Source organism: Labeo rohita, unplaced genomic scaffold, assembly GCF_022985175.1.
Source record: "Labeo rohita strain BAU-BD-2019 unplaced genomic scaffold, IGBB_LRoh.1.0 scaffold_398, whole genome shotgun sequence".
In the NCBI taxonomy this organism is placed as follows: Eukaryota; Metazoa; Chordata; class Actinopteri; order Cypriniformes; family Cyprinidae; genus Labeo; species Labeo rohita.
In genome coordinates, this window is record NW_026129316.1 from 42,724 (window position 1) to 69,057 (window position 26,334).

Genomic DNA, 26,334 nt, shown 5'->3' on the forward strand with positions numbered 1-26,334 from the left:
CTCTAGTAAGTTTCTATTTTAGTTCTGTATGTCAGATGTGGAGAAGCTTGCTACAGTTACACTGATGGAGAAGTTTGTTGCTACCGCACTAAATTGTGGGGTGGTTTCTCATTCGTACCGGGAAATTTAAGAACACAGAGTGGACATGAACCTACAGTCAGTTAAAACCTAATCTGCTTGCGATGAAGGTCTTTACTAGTTAAACACTGCGTGTGCTGGTTGTGAACAAATCCACGTCATGCTTTGTAGTGATAAGCTAGATGTCGATTACAGCATTTCATTTATGGTATATTAGCTTTATTACATTGCATTAGATTTCTTTTTGAGTGCATTTTGTGGTTTTGAGCAGTATAACCAATCACACACATTTCTATTGAGCTTATGAATACAATGTCTAATCAGAGGTGTTTTTATTTGTCAACACACAGAGTTGTCATATGCATTAAATAAACCTATAATGCCATTTCAGATACAGCTACTGTTACACCTTTGCAGCGTAAAGGTGTCCTTTGTTGATGTTGAAAATAAATGAGCACTCAGGTGCTCCGATTCACTTATATCATGGTCAAACCAAAGTGTAAAAAAAAATAATAATAAAAAGGCACCTTTTATTGTAAAGCCTTTTTATGCTCTTGGTTCTCTAATAAAAGTATTTGCTAGATTGAAGGATTATGAACACAAAATAATTCGGTAATTTTATATGAACCTGATGCAACTTAAAGAAGAAGTCCACTTCCAGCACAAAAATGTAAAGCGAAGGTACTCACCCCCTTGTTCATGTCTTTCTTTCTTCAGTTGTAAAGAAATTATGTTTTTTGAGGAAAACATTTAAAGATTTTTCTCCATATGTAACCCTGGACCACAAAACCATTCTTAAGAGTAGCACAGGTATATTTTTAGCAATAGCCAAAAATACATGGTATGGGTCAAAATGATAGATTTTTCTTTTATGACAAAAAACATTAGGACATTAAGTACAGATCATGTTCCATTAAGATATTTTGTAAATTTCATACCTTAAATATATCAAAACTTAATTTTTGATTAGTAATATGCATTGCTAAGAAATTCATTTAGACAGCTTTAAAGGTGATTTTCTCAGTATTTTGATTTTTTTTTGCACCCTCAGATTCCAGATTTTCAAATAGTTGTATCTTGGCCAAATATTGCCTAACAAACCATACATCAATGGAAAGCTTATTTAATTAGCTTTCAAATTACATATAAATCTCAATTTCAAAAAATTGACTGGTTTTGTGGTCCAGGGTCACATATAATGGACTGCTATGGCGCCCCTAGGTTGAACTTCCAAAATGCAGTTTAAATGCGGCTTTAAATGATCACAGATGCAGTTGTAAATGATCCCAGCCGAGGAAGAAGGGTCTTATCTAGCAAAACGATCGGTTATTTTCAGTTACAAAATACAGTTTAAATACTTTTTAATCTCAAACGCTCATCTTGCCTTTCTCTCCCTGAACTCTGTGTATTCTGGCTCAAGACAGTTAGGGTATGTCGAAAAACTCCAATTGTATTTTCTCCCTCAACTTCAAAAATCATTTCAGAATCATCCTACATCACTGCAGAAGTACCGACACAGTCTTTGCAAAGTGAACATGCAAAGAAGATCAAACACCCTTAACAAAAAAGATAAAACAGCGATATAGGACGATTTCGAAGTTGGGGGAGAACATGAGATGGCAGTTTTTCGACATACCGTCATACATCTGTCATGAACGAGAGTTCAGGCAGAGCAAGACAAGACGAGCGTTTAACGTTAAGAAGTATATAAATTGTATTATTTTTATGAAAATAACTGATCGTTTTGCTAGATAAGACCCTTCTTTCTCGGCTGGGACCGTTTACAACTGCATTTTTGATCGTTTGAAGCCGCATTTAAACTGCATTTTGGACGTTCAAACTCGGAGCACCATATCAGTCCATTATATGGAGAAAAATGCTGAAATGTTTTTCTCAAAAAACTATTTCTTTATGACTGAAGAAAGAAAGACGTGAACATCTTGGATGTCAAGGGGGTGAGTACTTTATCTGTCAATTTTTGTTCTGGAAGTTTTATTCAGATGCTGTAGTTCAAATATAAATCAAAAATCACAACATTTTACATGTAATTCCATGTTAACAGCTGGACATGTACAACTCTCTGGAAATTTAGCATATTATGTGGAATTTCATGATATCATATTAAAACGTATGGTGTAAATTTTCAGATTTTCAAAAAAAAAAAAAAAAAAAAAGAAAGAAAGAAAGAAAGCGAACTAAAAAAAAAAAAATAGTACCGTGTGTCAATTCAAACGATATAGACCCATAATAAACTGTAGCATGCACACTGTCAAAAAATGTCAATATAGAAATGAGCTTCCATTTAAATCACAAATATCAATCAATGCCTTGTCTGTAAATGTCATGCTCAGAGCGCTGTCAGTGATTTGACAATTTAAAGCCTTTTTACCATGCTATTAAAGCTACTTGAATCTGAATTTGTCAGTTGCTGATTAATAATCAATGGAGTCTTCAGACCTATACATCCATACATCTAGAAACCATCTAGTGGTCAATCGATGGTATTACAGATGATAAGTGGTCAATATTGTTTAGTACCAATAAAATCTCCTTAAAATATATGATTGATCTAAAATATACAAGTACTATCAAAAGATGATGTTCTTCCTAATCATTTTTACGCTTTTGTATTTTTACTTAATTAGTTTTGCCCCATTGAATGACAGTGTCTGATATTGGGTTCATTTTGAACAGCAATTAACAAAAGGGTAAAAGTAAATTTATTCTTAAATCATGTTTTTAAAATAATTTCTAAATAATTTCTCTCTCTGTGCCTCTCTCAAAATACAATACCAAAAGTAAATTTTATTATTTGCGTAGAATTTGTCATTTTAGATCAGTGTCTGACACTAACTTATTCTGGCCAATCTTGACCAAAAAATTTTTATTTCAATAGATTTTTCACCCGTTGCTAGTCTAAAAATACATGACTAAAAGAACATTTTAGTTGATTTAAAATAAACCTGGATTAAATGAGGCTTTGTTCCCCCATTCATAAATCTGTTTTTCTTTTTGTACACTTTATACACCTTTTTTACATATGATTTTTTTTTTTAGTATAATCTGCTTGATCTTGGACCTTAGACTTGTTATTTTGATTTAACCATGTAAGTTTTGATTTTGGGCACATTTTGATTTACATATTCTAATCCATATTCTAACGGCACATACATAGTTAATCTTTCCAGGGTTAAAGTTTTATTATTTCAGGGGAAATTATTTTCATTTTAACTGACAGGTGTGATGATCAGTGGGTTTGAGTTTTTACCACATTCGTTAAGACCTGGACCAAAATATGGATAGAGTTTATCAGTGAAAGTCTGACCAATGAAAGAGTAGATATGAGATCTGTGCCCCACGTCATAAAAAGAAACCAGACCCTCCTCATAATCCACAAACACTCCCACAATCTCAGGTTTCATTTTCAGAGACAAAGAGACAAGTGCATTATCACAAGGTCCATATTGATTTTCATTCCTTAAAATCATAGTCCAGAATCCATCCTCAGGAGTCAGTGTGATCTCCCCGTTCCTGTTAATGGATTCTCTGGCCACTCCTACGGTCCACTCAGTCTTTCCCTTCACCTGCACCTCATAGTAAAATCTCCCTGAACTGAATCCCTGCTTTGCCAGAACACACAAACCAACATCAAATCTCTTTGAGTTTTCTGGGACGTTCTGCTCAATGTCTCCTTCAGTGACTTGTTTTCTGTCATTAGACAGGATGAGATACGGATTCGCTGTATCAGGATCCAGAGTCACATCCACTAGATGAGAGAATAGACATTATCAGTCAACTTCACAACAAACATTTTCATGTGTATATAATATAGATTAACAAAGTATGAAGTGTATTGGAGAAATTAGTGTCTGTACCTGCAAACTTCTGTGCCCACTTCAACCCTGTGGATAGAGATGACAATATGATCATGAATTATTTATAGGAATAATTTCAGTGAGTTTATCGCTCTTGGCAGCATCAGTAGCATGTAAATGTGACATGTGTTTCCAGTAAACATACAAACAGAGAAAATCTATGAATTATACCAGAAGTGTTATTTTTTTATTTTTATTTTTTTTTAATTAAACCTCCAATAAAATGATCCATTTTGAATAGAGATAATTTCATGTGCTACTAAAGAAAGTTTAGTAATACTTCTTTACCCTTACATGGGTTTTAGGCACATCACAGATAGAAAAAGTATGTATTTGATATTCACATACCAGTCTGACTGAGTTTTTCTTTTGATGAGTGCATCTACAGCAGGAGAGAAGACAATTCAGATATATAGCTCACTAGGATTGTAAACAGTGTTTGTCCTGTAATATTCTGCATTCTCAGTGATGAGACTGATGTTCACAGACCTGTGAGAGGTAGAGCTGCTCCAGCTCAGTGTTTTTCCTCTTCAGTTTAGTGAATTCCTGCTGCAGCTCTTTAATGAGATCTTCAGCCTAGGGTTATGCAATATGGCAAAAATATATATTTTTTTTGATTGTAGATCATTATCCACAATCATATCACTTTTTTAAATTCTGTTTCACAAGTCACAGATTAATACAAACAAATGTTTCTATTAAAAAAAAACAAACAAAAACATTTTGGACAGTAAAAAAAAATGAATATGTTTTAAAATGTAATTTATTCCTGTGATTTCAAAGCTGAATTTTCAGCATCATTACTCCAGTCTTCACTGTCACATGATCCTTCAGAAATCATTCTAATATTCTGATTAGCTGCTCAAAAAAAGTATTATTATTATTATTATTATTATTATGTTGAAAACAGCTGACTAGAATTTTTTCAGGTTTCTTTGATAGTAGGAAGTTCAGAACAGAATTTGTCTGAAATAGAAATCTTTTTAAACATTATAAATGTCTTTATCATCACTTTGATCAATTTAAAGCATCCTTGCTAAATAAAAGTATTATTTTCTATCATTTCTTTAAAAAAAAAAAAAAAATTACACTGACTCCAGGTATAGTGTATAATGTTACAAAAGCTTTTTATTTCAGACAAATGCTGATCTTTGGATCTTTCTATTCATCAAGGATTCCAGAAAAAAATGTACTCAACTGATTTAAATATTGATAAGAGGACTAATAAAAAATGTTTCTTGAACAAAATCTGCATATTAGAATGATTTCTGAAGGATCATGTGACGCTAAAGACTGGAGTAATGATGCTAAAAATTCAGCTTTGATTACAGAAATAAATTACATTTTAAATTATATTTAAATAGAAAGCATGTATTTTAAAGAAATTTTTACACTCACCTTTTTCCCCTCTGCTGAGTGCTGGTTCTCTTGAATATTCTCCATTTTGTTTTGGTTCATCTGCACATCTGTCTGTGTCTAAACCAGCTGATTCTACTGAAAGAGAAAGAGGGGAAAAAAGAAACATCATTGAATTTACTTTTCCACCTTCTTGATTTAAAAAAAAAAAAAAAAAAAACTTTGACATTTTTTCTGGGAACTGTATTCACAAAACCTCAAAAATCTCATCACAAAGAGTTCTTCTAAATAGCAGTAAAAGTTCTTAGTTAAGAGTTTCCTCTTAAAACCTACTCACAAAGCTGCTGGTCATGTGCTGGTCCAGGACCAGCTTAAACGGGCTAAGGACCAGCAAAGAGCCAGCATAAACCAGCTAAGGATCAGCTAAAACCAGCATCCCAGCATCAAAACCTACCTAACCAGCATATGCTGTTTTTTTTTCAACAGGGCTAATCTTGGCCTTTATCTTCTTTGGCTTCTAATCTTTTTTTATTCGGACTAACAAGTGTCTCCGGACCGAATAGTTCTGATAATTCTCTGTGAACCCAGTAATTCCTAAGAATGTGTTAATTATTGTAGACTGTCGTTGTTCTAATTACTTTGTTTAAAGGAGTCATCGGATGCCCATTTTCCACAAGTTGATATGGTTCTTTAGGGTCTTAATGAAAAGTCTATAATATACTTTGGTTAAAAATTCTCAATGGTTGTGTAAAACAACACCCTTTTTACCTTGCCAAAATCAGCTCTGCAAAAATCATCCTGTTCTGGTCGAGGCTGCTTTAAATGCAAATGAGCTCTGCCTGCCCCGCCCCTCTCTTCTCTCTGTGGATTGACGAGCCTGTTTACTTTAGCTGCATTTTGCCTAGTTTAGCCACTAAACTTGCTAACTAGCTTGTTATTAGGAAAGGTGATTGCAGAGATTCATAAAAAAAAAACCTTATACTCACTTCTCTTGTACTCCCACTATCGTGGGAGACATTCTCAGAGGCATGGCTCGATTTGAAAAAGTAAAAAAAAAATATTTTTACAGATTAATTAAAAATGACTATATGGATTTTATCATTATAGGGTAGATTTGTACATACACTGCCAACACACATTAATGTTCAAACGACATGAAAAAGTGAACTTTGCATCCGATGACCCCTTTAATAAAGAATGTAACTTAGACACATTTTGGTTTACAAACTGTGTTGTTTCATCAGTTAGTCATGTTAGCACTTGGCTAACATATCCACTATTATTGTTTTGTTATGTGTTTCCACTTTAGCAGGTAAACTTTAGCTGTGGGCACGATTTGCTTTTTTTATGTCATTATTTTAAGAACAGATTGTAGCATAATATTACTGTTTTATGTAAGGATGCATCAGGGTTGCCAGGTTTTCACAACAAAACCCACCCAATTGCAACTCAAAACTAGCCGAATAGAGTTTCGAGGTGGGTCCCCCATTAAAAATCGCATTCCATGGTGTAAAATACACGCTTCTTGTCAAGGTTCTCCTGGTAAACTTGCATTCTAGGGGTTAAATATGACATTATTGGCATTGCTTCAACCTGCGGATGTTTAAAAAAAACATATGACCTGCTCTTTAAATAAGAATGATCATGACATATTTCTAAAATGTTTACATTCTGAGGCGGAATGCCAGATTGCTGCATTTTTAGGATTGTTTGTGATTTAGGAATACTCTTGACTAACCTTAACTTTTCACAGATGTAGGAGCTGGTTTTAGCGCAGAAAAGCAGGTATGACAGTAATTCAGAATGTAAGTTCTTCTCATTGCATCTCGTAAACTGGTTCAACATGGGGTAACTTGCGTAACCACTGTTTATATAAAAATCAAAGCACATTTCTGTCCTGTTAAACAAAAGAACAAACTAAAACAATGTTATGTGCTTTATGTGAGTATTTAAAATAATGTGAGTTTTTATCTTTATTTTTTTTAACAATGAGCTATGTGTAATTTAATTGTAACCTATTGTAATTATGATTTCTACTTGCGTTCATTCTGTCTGCAGTTGAAGTACTTTCTGTTTCTCAAGTCTTTTACTTGACATGACAGCAGGCATCAAATTTTACTTGCCTGTTGACAATATTCTGATGTTAAAACTACAGAAAAAGCTCTTACATTTCCATCACTTACCCGTGAATGAATTTCAGATGTGATCACTAGTTTCAGTTTCTTACTAAAGTTGTTGTTTGAAGAAACTTCCAGCCCATCTGTTTTATTTAGTTTCACCTTCACTGAAGTCTTTCACTCACTTGTTGTGATGTCATACAGAAGCTCCACCCAAATTAATGAATATGGAAAGGTTCCTAATTCATGTGTTTTAAAAAAATCTATTTGACAAAAATCAATTTAACAATCACATTAACAAACAAATCTTTTAGTTTTACTACAGATCAACCCCTAAAATGTTTTCACTTAGGCTACTTACTATACAAGTGCAATGTTACGATCCTGAGGATCCCAGTCCTTGCTAGTTTCATCACAGAAATGTGTCAGCTGTAGAAAGAGAAAGTAAAGCTGATGGAGAGAAACTGAACCTAGAAGTCTGTGAAGGATATAGATTGTGACTGTGCATGTTTGCCTTGACACAGATTTCACACTTTTCTTTCTGCTGACTTCCAGTGAACAACAATGATTCTCACAGTCCTCACAAACATCTCAGTTCTCAACTGGCTTTGCTTCAGTATCTGATTTTATATCCAGTGGTGAAGTAACACAGTACCAAGCTTGTTTAAAGGGGTCATCGGATGCTAAGTTCACTTTTTCATGTTGTTTGAACATTAATGTGTGTTGGCAGTGTATGTACAAATCTACCCTATAATGATAAAAATCCATGCAGTGGTTTTTAATTAATCTGTAAAAATAATATCCCCTTTTTCAAATCGAGCCGTTCTCAGATGCCTGTCATTGTGCCGTCACACCCACAGAGGCCGCTCCCACGATAGTTGATTGACATGAGCTCTTACCTTAGACCAGCTGTAACAGTCCAGAAACTTTCCATGTTTTGATGCCAGAGCAGGGATGAATATCTCTGTTTGAGCGATTGAGGTGTTGTGTTGCTGGATGTAATAATGAACATAGTGGTCGTCATTTACTCCCGACATCTGAGCTGCTGAAGATGCAGTGGATTACATTTGCTTGTGAAGGGAATGGCCCTCCCGATCTACATATATCCCTCTATGTTCGTGCGAATCATTTATGATCCAGCTTCACTTACAGCAGAAGTGAGTATAAGCGTTTTTTTTATTAATCTTTGCAATCGCCTTTCTTTATAACGTGGTAGTTAGGAAGTTTAGAGGCTAAACGTGGCTAAATGCGGCTAATGTAAACAAGACTGTCTTTCCACAGAGAGAAGAGAGGGGCGGGGTGAGCAGAGCTCATTTGCATTTAAAGGAACAACCCCTTAGAATGAGATGATTTTTGCAGAGCTGATTTTGGCAAGGTAAAAAGGGTGTTGTTTTACACAACAATTGAGAATTTTTAATCAAAGTATATTAGAGACTTTTCATTAAGACCCTAAAGAATCATATCAACTTGTGGAAAATTGGCATCCGATGCCCCCTTTAATAAATAAAAATTATTTATTTTTTGATAAATGCAAGGTTTCATATTAAAATAGAGTGAAAGCATTTAATATATCTAGTTTTTGAACCGAGAATTGTGCCATCTGGTGGCATTAAAAAATAAAAACTTGTATAATGTCATGTAACCTCTTGTATAGCTCCCTATATACATATACAAAGACTTTTTGATTCCCATTGTTTTGGGTTTTTTTAAACATAGTTTCTTTATTTTATTAGGTTTTGCATTTAGAAATATGTTTGGACATTCTAAAAAACTACTTTTTTCAATTTTTAGATATTTTTGGTTAGATAAATATCATGTTTTGCATTATGAGTACAATCAGACAACAATTACAATTTTGTTAGAGAGGGAAGCACTGAAAGGGTTTTTCAGTTCATCTGTGTGTGTGTGTGTGTGTGTGTGTGTGTGCTCGTAGGGGAGTGAGAGAGAGAGACTCTTAAATTTTTCCCCATGTATTCATTTTATTTCACATACACTCAAAATTTGCTCTGTTGCAGCCTTATCAGTTCATTTCTGCCTGTGTGTGTATGTGTTTGTTTTCTGCACAGTGCCTGATTTGTAGTTTGTACCACCAAAAAATTCTTCTGAGTTCTCATATTTTTTTCATATTTCCCATTCATCTCGTATGTCTGTCATTTTTGACCACGAAGAAGGCAAGTGTAATTTTTATTTTATTTTTTTGGCCCTTTAACACATCCAAATCATGTCCACACTTTTGATGTTTTGGTTTGATGTTCTAGTGTGAATGAAATAGTAAAAGTACACAAGGAATTGGAATCTGCACATCTGACAGTATTTATAGAAATTCACTTTTATTTGTGGAAATGAAATGGTCCAGTCTGTAACTGTGACAACTTACATTTTTTTAAGGCAACATATAATTGATAAATATTTCATTATTATTATTATGGATCTTATTTTGTATTGTTTTCTGTTTTTATTGACACATTGTAATCATTTGACAGCTCTTCCATAGTTAATCTTTTCCAGATTTCATGCTTCATATTTCAGGGTAATTTATTTGTAATCAGATGTGATCAGTGCTGTGCACAGACCTTCGAACGCTCGACCGCGATCTGGTGGCACAAACCGGGGGGCTTCTCCTTGGTAGAAACCGCGGTGCAGGGTCACTTAAACTGCTCCGAAAGAGCACTTTAGAGTTAGCTTGAGACCCCGCAGCACTCTGCATGTGCACACCACTTGGTGTGATGATTAGTGGGTTTGAGTTTTTACATTCATCATTAAGGCCTGGGCTAAAATATGGATAGAGTTTTTCAGTGAAAGTCTGACCAGTGAAAGAGTAGATATGAGAGCTAGAGCCCACGTCATAAAAAGAGACCAGACCCTCCTCATAATCCACAAACACTCCCACCTTCTCGGGTTTCACTTTCAAAGAAAAAGAGACAGATGGATTTTCACATGCATCATATTCATTGTCATTCCTCAGGATCAGAGTCCAGAATCCATTCACTGGAGTCAGTGTGGTCATCTCCTTCCTGTTAATGGATTCACTGGCCACTCCTAAATCCCATTCAGTCTTTCCCTTCACCTGCACCTCATAGTAAAATTTTCCATAACTGAATCCCTGCTTTGCCAGAACAGAAATGACATCAAATCTCTTTGGGTTTTCTGGGACGTCCTGCTCCGTGTGACATTACCAGTCGACTTCAGAACAAACATTTTCATATATAATACAGATTATTAAAAAATATATACATATTGTTTCATTGTTTATGCATTGTGTATAATTTGTATTGGAGAAAATGACATCAATCACTCTGTACCTGTATACTTGTGTGCCCACTTCAACCCTGTGGACACAGATGACAAAGTAATGATTAATTTTTTATAGGAATACTCCAAATAAAACAAGTGTATCGCTGTTGGCTGCATCAGTAACATGGAAATATGCCTTGTCCAGTGTTTTGTGAAACAAAATGCAAAATGTGTTTAGCGATTTATCAATTTGGAGCGATTTTAAAAACGTGTGCATCAGATACAATTTGGCATTTGTAACACAATGCATTATTTGTAACATATTTGCATCAGTAAAAAACGATTTGTCAGGTGTGTCCTGCGAATATAGATTAACATGTAGAGCAGCATCTTCCACCAAATAATTACAATGAACCAAAGAAATAAAAACAAACCATATGGAATTGCATGGCATCACATTTTTTTCCATTAAATCGAACTGAAATCAGATCGCACTGCATTGTGATAGAAATGAATCGTATTGTATCACATTGCATCTGTAGCTGCTTCATATGTGTCTTTAATGTACTGTTTCGTTGCCTATGCGTTGAGATGTGTATTACATCAGTCTCAGTTTTGGAGATACATACAATACACATACAATGTCTATGAGACAATCATACCAGAGGGATTAAAAGAAATATGAAGCGTGTATTTTTATTAAAATTATTAATTTTATTTTCTTGAATGACCCAAAAAAAATTTTGAATTAAAATAAATAAATAAATAAACTGTATTCAATAGTCACATACCAGTTTGACAGAGTTTTTTATTTTGTGTCTCATAGGTTTTCTCCAGGTGAATCAAAGCTCTATGCAGAGAGAGCACATTCACATCAGAGTTGATACTGATCCCAGTCCAGTTCTTGGTAAGTGGACGACTGCACAAGGATGAGAATATCTACAACAGGAGAGAGAAGTCTTTAAAAAGTTGACTTTTTTATTTTTAAAGGTAATTAAATGTCTTTTATATAGTACCTTTTTAACTGAGTTACCGATATTGTCACATTCAGGCAGGCAAAGAAGAGGATCTATTGTGTGTGCAGATTTTACACTATCCACGTTTTTCCTACGCCCCATGACATTTTGCGCAAATTATGAGAGTAAAAATTTGCAAAAGCTAGGTACAATGAGGTGAAATTATTTTACTCACCCTTCAACCATGATTAAAATGAAAGGTAAAAGCATTAACAAATTACTTTCAACATACCATGAATAACTCCTAAAGATTCTCCTTTTATTCGCAGCAATATTACAGACATGTTAACATTTATCATTATACTATATGTGAAACAAAACCTGGAAAGACAAATGAGGATTTGGGGAGAAAATGAAAGATTCTCAGTGCATTCCCAGGAATTATTCATGGTTTATATTGTAGATTAAATCAGGAGAGCAGACCACAAATGGCTATAACAGCATATGTTGTTTTTTTTTTTTCATTTACTTAAAGCGAAATACAAAGGAAACATGAAAATAATGCAGCAATAGATGTTGTTATATCACATCACATTAATATACCGTATACGTAACGTTATTCTCCTGACTTCTGAAATGAAAATAAGAATGAAAATGTACAGCCTATTCAGTCAAAATGACAGATAAAGATATTTTGTAGCGCAATCGTATGATTTTAAATCATGTGTTGCAGTCCTTTTGTGTGGAACTTCCCCAGACCAGAAGTGCCTCCCATAATTTAAGACACAGTAGGCTCATTAGGAAAAAGGTGGATATTAAATACCAAAAAAAAAAAACTGCTTCACAAACAACATAAAGACAATAACAGGAAAATCAGTACTGAAAACAAGGCTTTATATACACAAGCGATAGCTAGGACTATACAAGCGACTAAACAACATAATTGATAAAGGTCTTCCAGTCGATAAAGGAAAACAAAACAGTAACTATAGAAACAAACTGGATACAGAAACAAAGAAAACTGAAATTAAGGCTCAGGAAAAATAGGCACAGACAAACTGAAATTCCATGAAAACAAAACTTAAAGTGGAAGTGATGCGGTCAGTCAAATTTACATTATTTAGTAAACTGATTTCCACATTAATTAAATAATGATGGCAGCACCCTTGCTCCAAAAGCTGCAACAAAAATCCCTTTTTTCCCAGGAAATCAGTTCACTAAATAAATTTAAAACTTAAACTAAAAACAAACATAAAAAATATGAGATGTTGACAGACCTGTATGAGGTGTAGATGATCGTCAGTGTGTGAGAGCTGCTCCAGCTCTGTGTTTCTGCTCCACAGACCAGTGATTTCCTGCTGCAGCATTTTAATGAGATCTTCAGCCTGTTTCTCTGCTGCTTTCTGCTGTTCCTCCATCATCAGCTTTAGCTCAGACTGACATCTCTGAATGGAGTGGATCAGATCAGTGAAGAGATCAACACCCCATACAGCGAAAAATATTTTTTTGCGACAAAAATATATTTTAAATATAGGTAGTGTCTGTGTTTGGACGGGCCCTCGGCTACACTGGCACTTCACATCAATGTCTTGCCTTGATCTGTCTCAAAGGGCGCTTACCCTATGAGACGGATCAAGGCAAGATATATTGCTAGCAACTCTAGGCAACTCTAACTGGTCCACAAGGAGACTCCATCCCCAGATGGTCCAACTGATCTGGAGGTGCTTCAGAGAGGCCCAAGTAGAGATGTTCGCCTATCCAGAGACCTCCCACTACCAGCTGTTCTACTCCCTGACCGAGGGAACACTCGGCACAGATGCACTGGCCACGGGGCCTGCACAAGTATGCATTTTCCCCAGTGAGCCTTCTCGCACAGACACTGTACAAGGTCAGGGAAGACAAGGAGTAGGTCCTACTTGTGGCACCCTACTGGCCCACTCGGACCTGGTTCCCGGAACTCACGACAGCCCCTCCTTGGCCGATTCCACTGAGGAAGGATCTACTAACTCAGAAAGGGAGCACCCTATGGCATCCGCGTCCAAGGTTCTGGAAACTCCATATCTGGTCCCTGGGCTGGACGGGGAGGTTCTAGGAGGTTCTACCATTACTTCAGCGAGAGCGTTGTCAACCAGACACGCTTATGCTGGAACCCGTTCGTCAAGTGGTGTTCCGGCAGAGTTGTGTGGCTCTCAGTCACTGTTTACTAGGGGTGTAACGGTACACGGATGTCTCGGTTCAACAAATCTACTGTGCTTCTTTTCATTTATTTTGAACAGACTGTAGTACAAATTTAAAAAAAAAAAATTCCACCTAAATGTAAAAATACTAAATATATCAAATTCTAATATTTATATATATATATACATATATACATTAGGGATGTTACAATAATCAATATACAGGTCCTTCTCAAAAAATTAGCATATTGTGATAAAGTTCATTATTTTCTGTAATGTACTGATAAACATTAGACTTTCATATATTTTAGATTCATTACACACAACTGAAGTAGTTCAAGCCTTTTATTGTTTTAATATTGATGATTTTGGCATACAGCTCATGAAAACCCAAAATTCCTATCTCAAAAAATTAGCATATCATGAAAAGGTTCTCTAAACGAGCTATTAACCTAATCATCTGAATCAACTAATTAACTCTAAACACCTGCAAAAGATTCCTGAGGCTTTTAAAAACTCCCAGCCTGGTTCATTACTCAAAACCGCAGTCATGGGTAAGACTGCCGACCTGACTGCTGTCCAGAAGGCCATCATTGACACCCTCAAGCAAGAGGGTAAGACACAGAAAGAAATTTCTGAACGAATAGGCTGTTCCCAGAGTGCTGTATCAAGGCACCTCAGTGGGAAGTCTGTGGGAAGGAAAAAGTGTGGCAGAAAACGCTGCACAACGAGAAGAGGTGACCGGACCCTGAGGAAGATTGTGGAGAAGGACCGATTCCAGACCTTGGGGGACCTGCGGAAGCAGCGGACTGAGTCTGGAGTAGAAACATCCAGAGCCACCGTGTACAGGCGTGTGCAGGAAATGGGCTACAGGTGCCGCATTCCCCAGGTCAAGCCACTTTTGAACCAGAAACAGCGGCAGAAGCGCCTGACCTGGGCTACAGAGAAGCAGCACTGGACTGTTGCTCAGTGGTCCAAAGTACTTTTTTCGGATGAAAGCAAATTTTGCATGTCATTCGGAAATCAAGGTGCCAGAGTCTGGAGGACGACTGGGGAGAGGGAAATGCCAAAATGCCTGAAGTCCAGTGTCAAGTACCCACAGTCAGTGATGGTCTGGGGTGCCATGTCAGCTGCTGGTGTTGGTCCACTGTGTTTTATCAAGGGCAGGGTCAATGCAGCTAGCTATTAGGAGATTTTGGAGCACTTCATGCTTCCATCTGCTGAAAAGCTTTATGGAGATGAAGATTTCATTTTTCAGCACGACCTGGCACCTGCTCACAGTGCCAAAACCACTGGTAAATGGTTTACTGACCATGGTATTACTGTGCTCAATTGGCCTGCCAACTCTCCTGACCTGAACCCCATAGAGAATCTGTGGGATATTGTTGAGAGACGCAAGACCCAACACTGTGGATGAGCTTAAGGCCGCTATCGAAGCATCCTGGGCCTCCATAACACCTCAGCAGTGCCACAGGCTGATTGCCTCCATGCCACGCCGCATTGAAGCAGTCATTTCTGCAAAAGGATTCCCGACCAAGTATTGAGTGCATAACTGAACAATTATTTGAAGGTTGACTTTTTTTTGTATTAAAAACACTTTTCTTTTATTGGTCGGATGAAATATGCTAATTTTTTGAGATAGGAATTTGGGGTTTTCATGAGCTGTATGCCAAAATCATCAATATTAAAACAATAAAAGGCTTGAACTACTTCAGTTGTGTGTAATGAATCTAAAATATATGAAAGTCTAATGTTTATCAGTACATTACCCAAAATAATGAACTTTATCACAATATGCTAATTTTTTGAGAAGGACCTGTAATATCGAATCATTTGGTATGACCTCTACGGTTCAATACGCGCTTTTGAATTGCGTTTTTTTGGTTTTGCATTTAAATAACTTTCTTGTTTTGTTTCTCTTGGAATTTCACATGCTGAAATGAGGAAATGCTTCGCTGCTTATATCTAAAAAAAAAAAACAACACACACAGAGCATCTTCCCTTCTAATGACATGCATTGATAAGCCTTTCTAAACCTGTTGTCCAACAAAAGAGTTATAAAAACAAAAGTTTTTAGACATTATGCATTAAGTTCAATATATTTGATTTAGTAAATAGATAAACAAGGGAAAGCTGAGTTTCAGTTCATTTTTGTGACATAAAGGAAACTCAAATGGCAGAAAGTGACATCCTATTTGTATTCTTTATTTTACAAAAGACCTTTTAAAGTGATGAATTATTAATAAGACAATAAATGACTGTGTTTTAAGTTGATTTTGCTGGTATAAGGAAACAGTTAAGTAATCGTGCCGGCACACACACACAAGGTTCCAGGCTTCCAGCATTGCTATCTTGACAGCGCAGTTGGTAACACTACTTATTACCACTACTATTTATCAAAAATAAAATACAATGAACCAAACATCAGCGCGCCCGCCTCATTCTGTCACTGTTGGAACACGACTGAAGTGCAAAGCCTATAATTTACATAATAAATAGAAGTTTAGCATTTAGATACATCGCAAATCTAGAAATATTATGGAATATTTGCATTTGTGCCGAATGAGAGGTAGGATACAAGAGCACAAAGCTCCATTTCGCAAACAGTTGAGTGTGCAAGCCTTTAAAGTAACATTGTACTCCTTTGTCAGTGAGAGACGCTTTCAGAATCAGCACATGGTCACTGTCTAGTGGGCTTTGTTTTCAAGTGTGCAACTCATGGCATTAGCTGTTTTGCTGGCAGTTATAAAGCAGTGTTGCATTACTGCGGGCGCCCCCTTCTGGATTGATGGTGAATTGCCTGTATTCTTGTAAGGCCTCAGTTCGGTACAAATACATGTATCCTTACACCCCTACTGTTTACAGATACCATAGGAATGAATGAGAAGTGCCCTAATATAAATTTAAAAATTTTGAATTAGTAACGGAGGCTTTGGCTCAGCTGTAAACTTCAATAATTTGAAATGTGACTTATCTATTTAATTCAGAACCTTCATTAAGCTGATTGAAATATTATAATGAGTTCTTCATTTTAATATACTTTTTTTCCTGCTCACTTTTCTCATTTCTACTGAGTGCTGGATCTCCTCAATCTTCTTTATTCTGTCCTGGATCATCTGCTGCACGCTTGTTTGTGTCTGAACCAGCTTGTTCTACATATAAAGAAAAACACAGAAACATTTATAATTGAATTTAGCTTTTTACTAACAAATATTTATTAGAATAATGAACACTGTTTAACCCCTTAAAGGGATAGTTCACCCAAAAATAAAAAATCTGTCATTAATTACCACTAAAACCTTTGTTTATCTTCTAAACACAAATTAAGATATTTTTGATGAAATCCGAGAGCTTTCTGACCCTCAATAGACAGCAATGCAGTTAAAATGGTTCCAGACCCAGAAAGGTAGTAAGAACTTAGAACATTGTTAAAATAGTCCATGTGACATCAAAGGTTCAACTGTAATTTTATGAAGATATGAGAATACCTTTTGTGCACAAAGAAAACAAAAATAAGACTCTACTCAACAATTCTTCTGCTCCATGTCACTGTAAATAATAGCATGCGATGGTGACATGAACTGTTGAATAAAATCATTATTTTTGTTTTCTTTGCACACAAAAAGTATTCTTGTAGCTTCATAAAATTACAGTTGAACCACTGATGTCACATGGACTATTTTAACAATGTCCTTACTATGTTTCTGTGCTTTGACTGTGGTAGTGCTCTTGCTATCTATGGAGGGTCAGAAAGCTCTCAGATTTCATCAAAAATATCTTAATTTGTGTTCTAAAGACAAACCGTCTTGCAGGTTTGGAACGACATAAAGGTGAGTAATTAATGACAGAACTTTCATTTTTAGGCAAACTATCCCTTTAGCTGGCACCATTTTTCGTTATATTTTTATAACATTTGAAAGCTTGAAATGAAATATTGAAATACTGAAAACTCACAGGAACCTCATTTTTTTTATAATCAACTTCAAATTTAAAACATAACTTATTTAGACATAAGGCTTTAATTTAATAGCAATTTTGGATTAAAAAATATTTTGTAAAATATTCATTTTATCTAAAATAAAAAAAATAGGAGACAAGTTTTAGTTTTACAGAAAACTTAAACTTCTATAATTTTTTTAGTACTTTTGTATTTTGAAAGGATTTCTGCAACAATCTGCTGATTGTCTTCTTACAAGGGTCCAACCTTATATCTGTATTCCAAAATGTTCATGAAATATAACAATTTAAGTTTTTAAGTCTATGTTCAAAAATGTGGTAGGTCCCATGAATTGAAATTTTGTGTCAATGTTTGATATTTAGTCTGTCAGCTTTAAGAAAAACAAATGTTGTATTCTTAAAAACTGACAAACATGTATTTAAGAAGCTGTTAGCTTTAGGTATTTAGAAAAGACAGTCCCTTTACCAACATAATCATAAGAAATATCATATCTGATATTTTTATGATTCTTGCCTTCTTGAGATGAGCTCCTCATTTAGTGGACCACTGGTGAATGACATAACTAAAAAGGTAGGAATGACAAAACTGAATCTGTGTTACTGAATTAAACAATTTAGAAAATACTACAAAAGGTGTACTGAGTGGTTTTTGAAATTTTGCTGGCTGATATTGGGTTTGGCTGACCTTGTAAACTGGTTTAACTTGTAGGTTGACTTCCACATTTCCTCTTTAAAAACGAAATGTGAGTTCATGGTTATATCTATACGTATATATCTCATACACAGATAAATGGGTGATCCTACATAAATAGATGAACTAATAACTGCTGTTTTTAAATCAGTCAATTTGATTTGTGGGGGGGAAACAATACTGAAACTGAATATGTGTATGTAACAGGTCTTTGCAATAAAATGGTAATAATGCAAGGTACTGTATAAAAGATGATGAAAAACAATTATCCCACATATCACCACAAAATAAATACCTGTAAACACCGTGTGCAATTTAATGTATTTATTCTTTTTAACTAGTTTTAATTGGACTTGTGTCCATTCTGTCTGCGGTTCACTGTGCCTCTGTTTCTGTCACATAAGAACAGATACCAAACTTTACTTTACAGCCAACTGTAAATGGCATAGCCTTTAATAATATTTTTAAAACTACTAAACAAGCACTTAAATTTCCATCACGTGCCTGTATCAGATGTGATCACTAGTTTCAGTGTCTGAATAAACAGGTTGTTGTTTGACGAAGCTTCAGTTTGTGTTTTGTTTCACCTTCACTGAATTATTTTACTCAGCTGCAGTGACGTCATACAGAAGCCCCGCCCACAATCATGAATATGAAGTAGTTTCTAGATTGTGCAAACACTTTAAGGTGGTTTAAAATCCATTTAACGACCTTCATCACATTAACACACTAAAAACCTGCAATTTTCATGGACAACCACTGTTCGAGTGACACGTCAAGGTGCTGAAGCGCGAATCTTAGCCTTTTAAATTTTAACGGTTATTTTGATCCATCTGAGGAGAATCTTTTCGTTTATCGAGCCGCAACAAATATGTGAGTATTGCATTTGTTTAATTTTATGAGAGAATGTAAATAATAACGCAAAACTTACACTTCGGGAATTTTAAGCAGGTAAAAGAGTCAATCGAAATTCTGAAAATTTCGTCAACAATATAATGTCGATTCTCAGTGCGACACAGATGGCGGGCTGTCGATAAAATCACAAAAAAGAAAGAAATACTCAAAGGAGGACAAAACAAGTATTTTGTGCTCATTTTGTAGCAGAAAACATACTAGTTAGGAATTTATAAACATAAAAGAGAGATTCATTGTTTATCCTGAATAGTGTTGATGTTCTCAGTCTAACACAGTAGGGGGCGCTGCAGATCTTCAGCCCGCTGATAAAACCACCAATGAACGAAAGACACTTACCAGGTTTTTTCACTGTGCCTTATATTTTTATGTCTGATGTTTCAATCACCGTAAACAAAACCATAATTTCTGAAATCTGACTGAAAGTTGTGTTAAATAACGGCGATTTTGTAAAGCTGATTATATTGCTGCTGTAAGGGGAAAAACAACGTTTGAAGCAAAGTTTTTGATCAACGTAGATCTTTTAATCATGATGTGTTTGTTTTTAGATGTTGATCATGAGAGCTCAGGTGGATGTGATGTGCTCTAAATCAGTAGGAACTGATCTGTCCATGATGGATATAGATGGTTTCATCACAGAAATCAGTCTGCTGAAGAAAGAGTTGAGGACCCTGAAAGAGAGAAACCACAAACTGAACGGAGAGGTTTGTACAGGATGACCTGAATGACTTCCCACTGTTTTTTCTTTTCTTTCTGCTGACCTTTAATGAACTTCTGAAGTTGATTCATTAATTCAGTTCTCACAAATCTAACTTCTTTCAGTTTTTAAGTTTTCAGCTTTGCTACAGGATCAGATTTTATATTAGTGTTGAACCAATACAGTACTAAACATGTTTATATAAAAACTACACAAAGGACTCAGAGCAGGGTTGGGGTCAATTCAGGAATTAACTCAACAATTCCAATTCAAAGAAGGAAATGGAATGGGAATTGGAATTCAACAACAATTACAGGAAACAGAGTTGGAATTGAATTGGAAATACAGGACGTGGAATTAAATTCAGGGAAATTCCACTGAATTCCGTTTATTGCTGTTTCTAAGCATTTATTTGTGATTGCATTTAGAGACATACATTTGAACTTTATTTATGATGCTTTACAAATACCAAGTAATGTATGAAATAGAGTTGATCAAATGCAAGTAAATAAAAATGAGAACTGTACATTATGAATTAATAATTGAATGACAGTGGTGATAAGTTTCTGGATGTACTATACATTCAATATATGATTACCACATAATATATGTCTCAACTCACAAAAAAAAATGAGTCATGTTCATTCATGTATTTCATTCACTTTTTATTGCATCGAATTATCATCATTTCCTGAAATTTGGCATCGCTAAGATTGCATCTCTCAGGCCTAAATATCTCAAGTGGAATTTAGTGGAATTTGTTTGATTTCAATTCTGTTTCCCGATAGGGCTGTGCAAATAATCGCATGCGATTATGATGCGCATCTCTTCAGTAATGCCGGTTCCCTGATTAGTCGTAAATTTCCATCACGTGCAGTCAGACGCATTCATTATGGAGCGGCACAAAGAGCCGAAAGAGCCGAAATTCACTGACAAGCCGCGCAATATCGCATTCATTATCGCAGGCGATAATGAACGCGATATTGCGCGGCTTGTCAGTGAATTTCGGCTCTTTGTAGTGAGTGCCGCTCCATAATGAATGCGTCTGACTGCACGTGATGGAAATTTACGACTAATCACGGAACCGGCATTACTGAAGAGATGCGCATCATAATCGCATGCGATTATTTGCACAGCCCTATTTCCCGACATTCCAATTCCATTTCCTGTCAGCTGCATGCAATTCCAATTCCATTTCAGGAAGTGAGTTGGAATTTACCATTCATTCTCAATTCAATTCATGAATGGCCCCAACCCTGAGTCAGAGTTCAGCCTCACTTTACTCTGTTCCATTGATGCTCAGGAGAGTGTGTGTGACAGTCATGGATCCAGTGATCAAACCTCCACAGAGTCTCCACAGGGTTCAGACTGTAATGCTGGAGAACAACAGATGCTGCAGACGCCCCTGAAAATGTGCTCAGTCAAACTGCTGGACTGCAGGAAGATGATGAAGATGAAGAGAGAAACCACAAGTGAGGAGCAACAGAGTGATGATGATGATGATTGCAATCCTTCAGGTATGTCTCTTTCTTTAACTTTTTTTTTTAACATTTTACATTTTTCATTTATGAACCTGTAACAAGAAAGATGGTTTCAGCCAAGTCAGAAGTTTAAAAGTGCTTTTTAACTTGTGTATTTTTTATTTGCAATACTTTTATCTAAAGCTGCAACAGTTCTGCAAGAGCATTTCTACATTTTACTTTCATTTGTTTGACATTTGAATTGATTTTTCATTATTTTCTGTCCACTTTAGACTCTCCGAGAAGAGCAACCCGAAAGTCTTACACCTGTGGACAGTGTGGAAAGATTTTTAACCATAAAGGACACTTTAATGTGCACATGAGAGTTCACACTGGAGAGAAGCCGTTCACGTGCCATCAGTGTGGGAAGAGTTTCAAATGTGCAGACGCTCTCAAAGTTCATCTGCACATTCACTCCGGATTAAGACCGTTTAACTGTGTTCAGTGTGAGAAAACATTTACCTTATCATCGGGCCTTAAAAAACATCTGAAAATCCATGGAAATAAGAAACCTCACAAATGTTCTTTTTGTGGAAAGGGCTTTTCAAGCCTGTACTATTTTAAAGAGCACCAGAAAATGCATACTAGTGTGCAATCTCATATGTGCTTTGAGTGCAGCAAGACCTTCACTACAGCCAACCACCTGAATCAACACCAAAGAATTCATACCAGAGAGAAACCTTACAGGTGCTCACACTGCGTAAAGAGTTTTCATACGTCAGCACACCTGAGAGCACATGAGAAGGTCCATAATTGAAAGAAGACATACAAGTGCAGATAAACCCAAAAAAATGGCATTTCCCTCATAAGACTAAAAGCATCTGTGAGGGAAATTTGCATTTTTTTTTTTTTTAATTGTTTAACTGAAAATTTAAGGGACCTTGATGTTTCAGTGTGCTGTGTCATGTCATTATTTTTATTTTGTTTTATTTTTATACAATTTTATATTTAACAGATGCATATAAAAAGATATCTGTAATTTGATAGTTGTAATAAAAATTAACGCCTGTGATATAACGTTGTCATTTGTCTAAACAACCACTGAGTGTACGAGCCGTTTCGAAGTGCGACTTTAGCATTTTAAACTTCAGCTGCCCTATTGAGGAATCTGTAGTTAGGTGACATTGAGACTGGGCATTTCTTGACAGCCCTTTATGTATCCTGTGGACACCCTAGCTGAGAGCCCGTTTATACTAGTATAAAAACGAGCCACATCTACACTTGTGTTTTCACTGGGTTTCAGTCTGAAATGCATCTCGAGTTTTCAATCAAAAACAGGGTCTGGAATATTTTCGTAAATCACTGTTTTTGAGGGAGCAAAACTTATGCATTTTAAAAAGAAAATGCACTAGTGTAAACGTAGCCTTAGTTTGAAAACTCCAGGGTTGCGTTGTGTAAATGGACCAAAACGGAGATTTTTGAAAACTATGGCGTGGATGCCCACGTTAACTCTGCGTATTGTTGACAACCATGTAAACAATAAAATCATGCTCATTATGAATGATCATGTGACATTCGTTTTAAATGCAGTGAAAACACCAGTGTAGAAGTGGATCATTTCCGCCTCTTTAAAATGAAAACACACTAGTGTAAACAGGATCTAAAACGGGGCCTGCAGCATAGCACACTACCAGTGTAGTGTAAATGACAGGTGTAACCGTAGCAAAAGTTATGTGTTTTAGAACTAAAATGCACTAGGGTAAACATTGCCTTAGAGATGTGCCCAAATCGGAATACCGTGTTCAGAAAGAAAATGATGTGTACTACAGAACCCCTAAAGGGAATAAATACTAGATGGGAGGAAAAAGTATATTTCAATATATTACTATGCGTTATTAATATGCCGCACATTTAAATCGCTTCTGAATGCGCGTTCGCTTTTTACTTTCACTTTCAGATTTGCAATTACAGGTACTCCGTGTATACTACAAAGCGCCAGTACTTACCACACATTCTGAGATTCAGTGTTTTTCAGTGATGCTTAGGATCTGTAAATCATACGCCACCATCCTATCAGTCATTTCTCCTCACTCTGTTTATGTGGTAAGTTAAATATCGGCCGTTTGTCAAACGGAAGGCTGCATCCTCTGGAGATAGCATTTGCAAGCTAAATAAGTCATCAAGCCTTGTTTATTTCAGTTAACTAGTAATATTTGCGAGTCATAAGCATATTACAACAATTTATGCTTCACTAAGAATAATGGTCAAATTTATAACTCTTAATATTATAAAATAAGTTATTCTTTACGACGTATGCAACCTACAAATCCGACCTCCGGAGGATGCAGCCTTCCGTTTGAGAAACAGCCGTTATGTACTTAAATGTAACAGGAGCTAACAAGTGGCTAACCATGTCCCATTAGTGACTCCGTAGAAAGTGTTACTCGTTTTCCATGCCTCTCCGAATACGAATTCACTATTCGAGATGGGCGTGGCAACCTTTCAGCCCGGAAGTGCTCAATTTCAAGTTAGTCGGAGTAAAAACATGCGTCTTTTTTGAAATCACTGATGCGGTGAGTATAAACCACGCGTTACAATTCGTCTTTCGTTGATGTAACGCACGGTGACACATTAGAGACTCTTGAATTTTCGCGCGTTGTGAATTTGTTGGATCTAAATAGCGTTGTGAAGTTTGCTGATGTGGTTTGGTCTGGTTTGTGCGTCTGTATCAAAACCATTCAACTTTACGCGTTCTGAATCTTGATCATGTGATTTAACAGTGTGACAGCAACAGCAGCTTCTTGTTCAACTGGTTAAGGTATGGTACTGTCATCTTTGTGTCTGTTGTAATATACACACGCGAAAACAATGATAAAAATAAACCATTCCAATTTTAGTTGTGAGAAAATATAATATGTTAATATATTAATATCACCTGTCACGTAATTTGCATTGCAGCTAACAATTGTGCAACAAATAAAGTTGTACTTTGTTAACAGGAAGATGATAATGTCATGGAAAACTGAAAGAGGATATTTGGCAGAAAAAGTCAGATGTCATGTGACCCTGGACGAGAAAACCAAGTAAGTAGCACTGGTATGTTTGTAAAAATAACTAACAATACATTGTATGGGTCAAAAAAAAATTGATTTTTCTTTTATGCCAAAAATCATTAGGATATGAAATAAAGATCACGTGTCATGAAGCTATTCTGTACATTCCCTACTGTAAATATATATAAACAATTTGATTAGTAATATGCATTGCTAAAACTTCATTTGCACAACTGTAAAGGCGATTTTCTCAATATTTTTTTTTTTTTGCACCCTCAGATTCCAGATTTTCAAATAGTTCTATCTCTGCCAGATATTATCCTGACAAACCACACATCAGTGGAAAGCTTATTTATTCAGCTTTCAGCTGATGTATATATCCTGACCCTTATGACTGGTTTTGTGGTCTAGGGTCACGTATTGCAAAAATGTAATGTCCACCACAGATTGCTATTGTACACAACAACACATAATTTGAAATCATTTTTTAATTGATAATTAATCCGAAATGTTTCTTGAGCACCAAATCAGCACATTAGAATGATTTTGGACAGTTTACAAAGTAATTTTTGAACAACATCTGCTAAATAGTTGTGAAGCCAATAACGACAATCTCTCATTAAATCCCTTCATAAACCAAACTGCAATTGGCTGTTCCCAAACAAATTTAGCCAAAGCATTTAAAAATTGTTTTTGCATTGCATATTAAAAACTTGTACTTCATTGGACTCAAACCAACCCTACCCCACCGTTACCTGTTTTTCTGCTCGTTCATGCCTTTTGTGATTCGTGTCCAGCATGCAGAGGCAGCACATAAACTGGCAGTCAGTGCGGCAATGAACTTCCAGTAGCTTATGATGTTGGGAGCACATTTTCCTTTAGAGTTGTCCAGACGTCCACCAGTAAGTGTGCTTTCCCCACATTCAGTTTGTTGTGCAAAATGAGATGAGTTTCGCAATAAGACCCCAAACACCCCAGACATACCGAATGGCTTTCTTTTTCCTACCAGTGCAGACATCAAACTCCACATTCTCAGCTTGGTCCATCTGAATTCCTGTGCTTTCCAGTTGCACTGCAACACTAGCGACAGATTTGTCCAAATCGCAACAGAAGCATCGGATTATTCCAGATGTACAACAGGAGCCTTGGATTTTTTCAGATCTGCAACCGGAGCCAAGTATTCTTCCAGATCTGCCTTACATGAGGAATTCTGTTTACACCAAGGGCAGCTGTTCGCGCAGGTCCTGGAGGCAAACCGAGCACTCGCGTGAGTCCTACTCATTTGCCATTTGCATGAAGAACAAGGAGCTCGGTGTTAAAGGGACTCTACAAACAGTTTAGTTTCGTTTCTTTTCCTTGTGTGTGTATGTGGGCAGGACTCTCTCTCTCTCGTATGTGTGTGTGTGTGGCCATAGATAAAGAGAGACAGAACTGAGGCTTGCTCTAATGTGAAAGCTAAACACAGAGAGACACACGGTTGCTTGCGTATTTAGCTAAATAATACCAGACTAGTAAAATGAATTCATATAACAAAGGAGAGACACTGCACCATCATGTGGTTGCAAGTCTCTTTTTCCTTTTTGACAGCTATTTTTGTATATTTGCATAGAGAACAAAAGTGACCTTTTTTTTTTTTTTTTTTTTTTTTCTCATTTCCGGTGATTGTGTGTTTGATAACATTTATATATGTGGGCAGAGTCCAGGTGCCGTGCATTTGTCAAACAAATGGTTGTATAACTTGTCATGAAAGGCAATTAAACAGTATGAAGAG

At 36.0% G+C, this 26,334-nt stretch overlaps 2 protein-coding genes and 1 long non-coding RNA gene across 5 annotated transcripts; 2 read left to right on the plus strand and 1 right to left on the minus strand.

Annotated features, from left to right (window-relative positions):
- Positions 1-3,305: 3,305 nt before the first annotated feature.
- On the minus strand, positions 3,306-10,433 carry LOC127160597 (zinc-binding protein A33). Its single transcript, XM_051103235.1, has 5 exons — positions 10,035-10,433; positions 4,443-4,529; positions 4,302-4,335; positions 3,954-3,980; positions 3,306-3,844 (listed from the first exon to the last, which is right to left on the minus strand). Exons 1-5 carry the CDS (start codon positions 10,431-10,433, stop codon positions 3,306-3,308), a joined length of 1,086 nt encoding a protein of 361 aa, XP_050959192.1.
- An 8,558-nt stretch (positions 10,434-18,991) lies between these two features.
- On the plus strand, positions 18,992-23,176 carry LOC127160594 (gastrula zinc finger protein xLCGF3.1). Of its 3 annotated transcripts, none has more exons than XM_051103233.1 (4): positions 18,992-19,314; positions 19,902-20,057; positions 21,354-21,567; positions 21,804-23,176. In XM_051103233.1, the coding sequence occupies exons 2-4, from the start codon at positions 19,902-19,904 to the stop codon at positions 22,325-22,327; spliced, it is 894 nt and encodes a 297-aa protein (XP_050959190.1). In that variant the 5' UTR covers positions 18,992-19,314; the 3' UTR covers positions 22,328-23,176. The 3 variants fall into 3 exon arrangements, with proteins under 3 accessions (XP_050959190.1, XP_050959188.1, XP_050959189.1); XM_051103231.1 differs by lacking the exon at positions 18,992-19,314 and adding an exon at positions 19,563-19,695; XM_051103232.1 differs by lacking the exon at positions 18,992-19,314 and adding an exon at positions 19,694-19,825 and having other exon boundaries at positions 21,804-23,175.
- Positions 23,177-23,877: 701 nt separating this feature from the next.
- Positions 23,878-25,714, plus strand: LOC127160596 (uncharacterized). The gene is made up of 5 exons (XR_007826792.1): positions 23,878-24,083; positions 24,291-24,328; positions 24,510-24,593; positions 25,361-25,465; positions 25,573-25,714. It is a non-coding gene; the product is annotated as an uncharacterized LOC127160596 (long non-coding RNA).
- Positions 25,715-26,334: the final 620 nt, after the last annotated feature.

Bases quoted from the DNA above. Each gene is read 5' to 3' on its own strand.
- LOC127160597 (XM_051103235.1), bottom strand. From the start codon at position 10,433: ATGACCACACTGACTCCAGTGAATGGATTCTGGACTCTGATCCTGAGG. The intron at 4,336-4,442 runs GTCTGTGAACAT...CTCCTGCTGTAG, and splicing joins AGCAGCTCTACCTCTCACAG to ATGCACTCATCAAAAGAAAA. The intron at 3,981-4,301 runs GTATGTGAATAT...CTCTATCCACAG, and splicing joins AGAAAAACTCAGTCAGACTG to GGTTGAAGTGGGCACAGAAG.
- LOC127160594 (XM_051103233.1), top strand. From the start codon at position 19,902: ATGTTGATCATGAGAGCTCAGGTGGATGTGATGTGCTCTAAATCAGTA. The intron at 20,058-21,353 runs GTTTGTACAGGA...ATTGATGCTCAG, and splicing joins ACCACAAACTGAACGGAGAG to GAGAGTGTGTGTGACAGTCA. The intron at 21,568-21,803 runs GTATGTCTCTTT...TGTCCACTTTAG, and splicing joins TGATGATTGCAATCCTTCAG to ACTCTCCGAGAAGAGCAACC.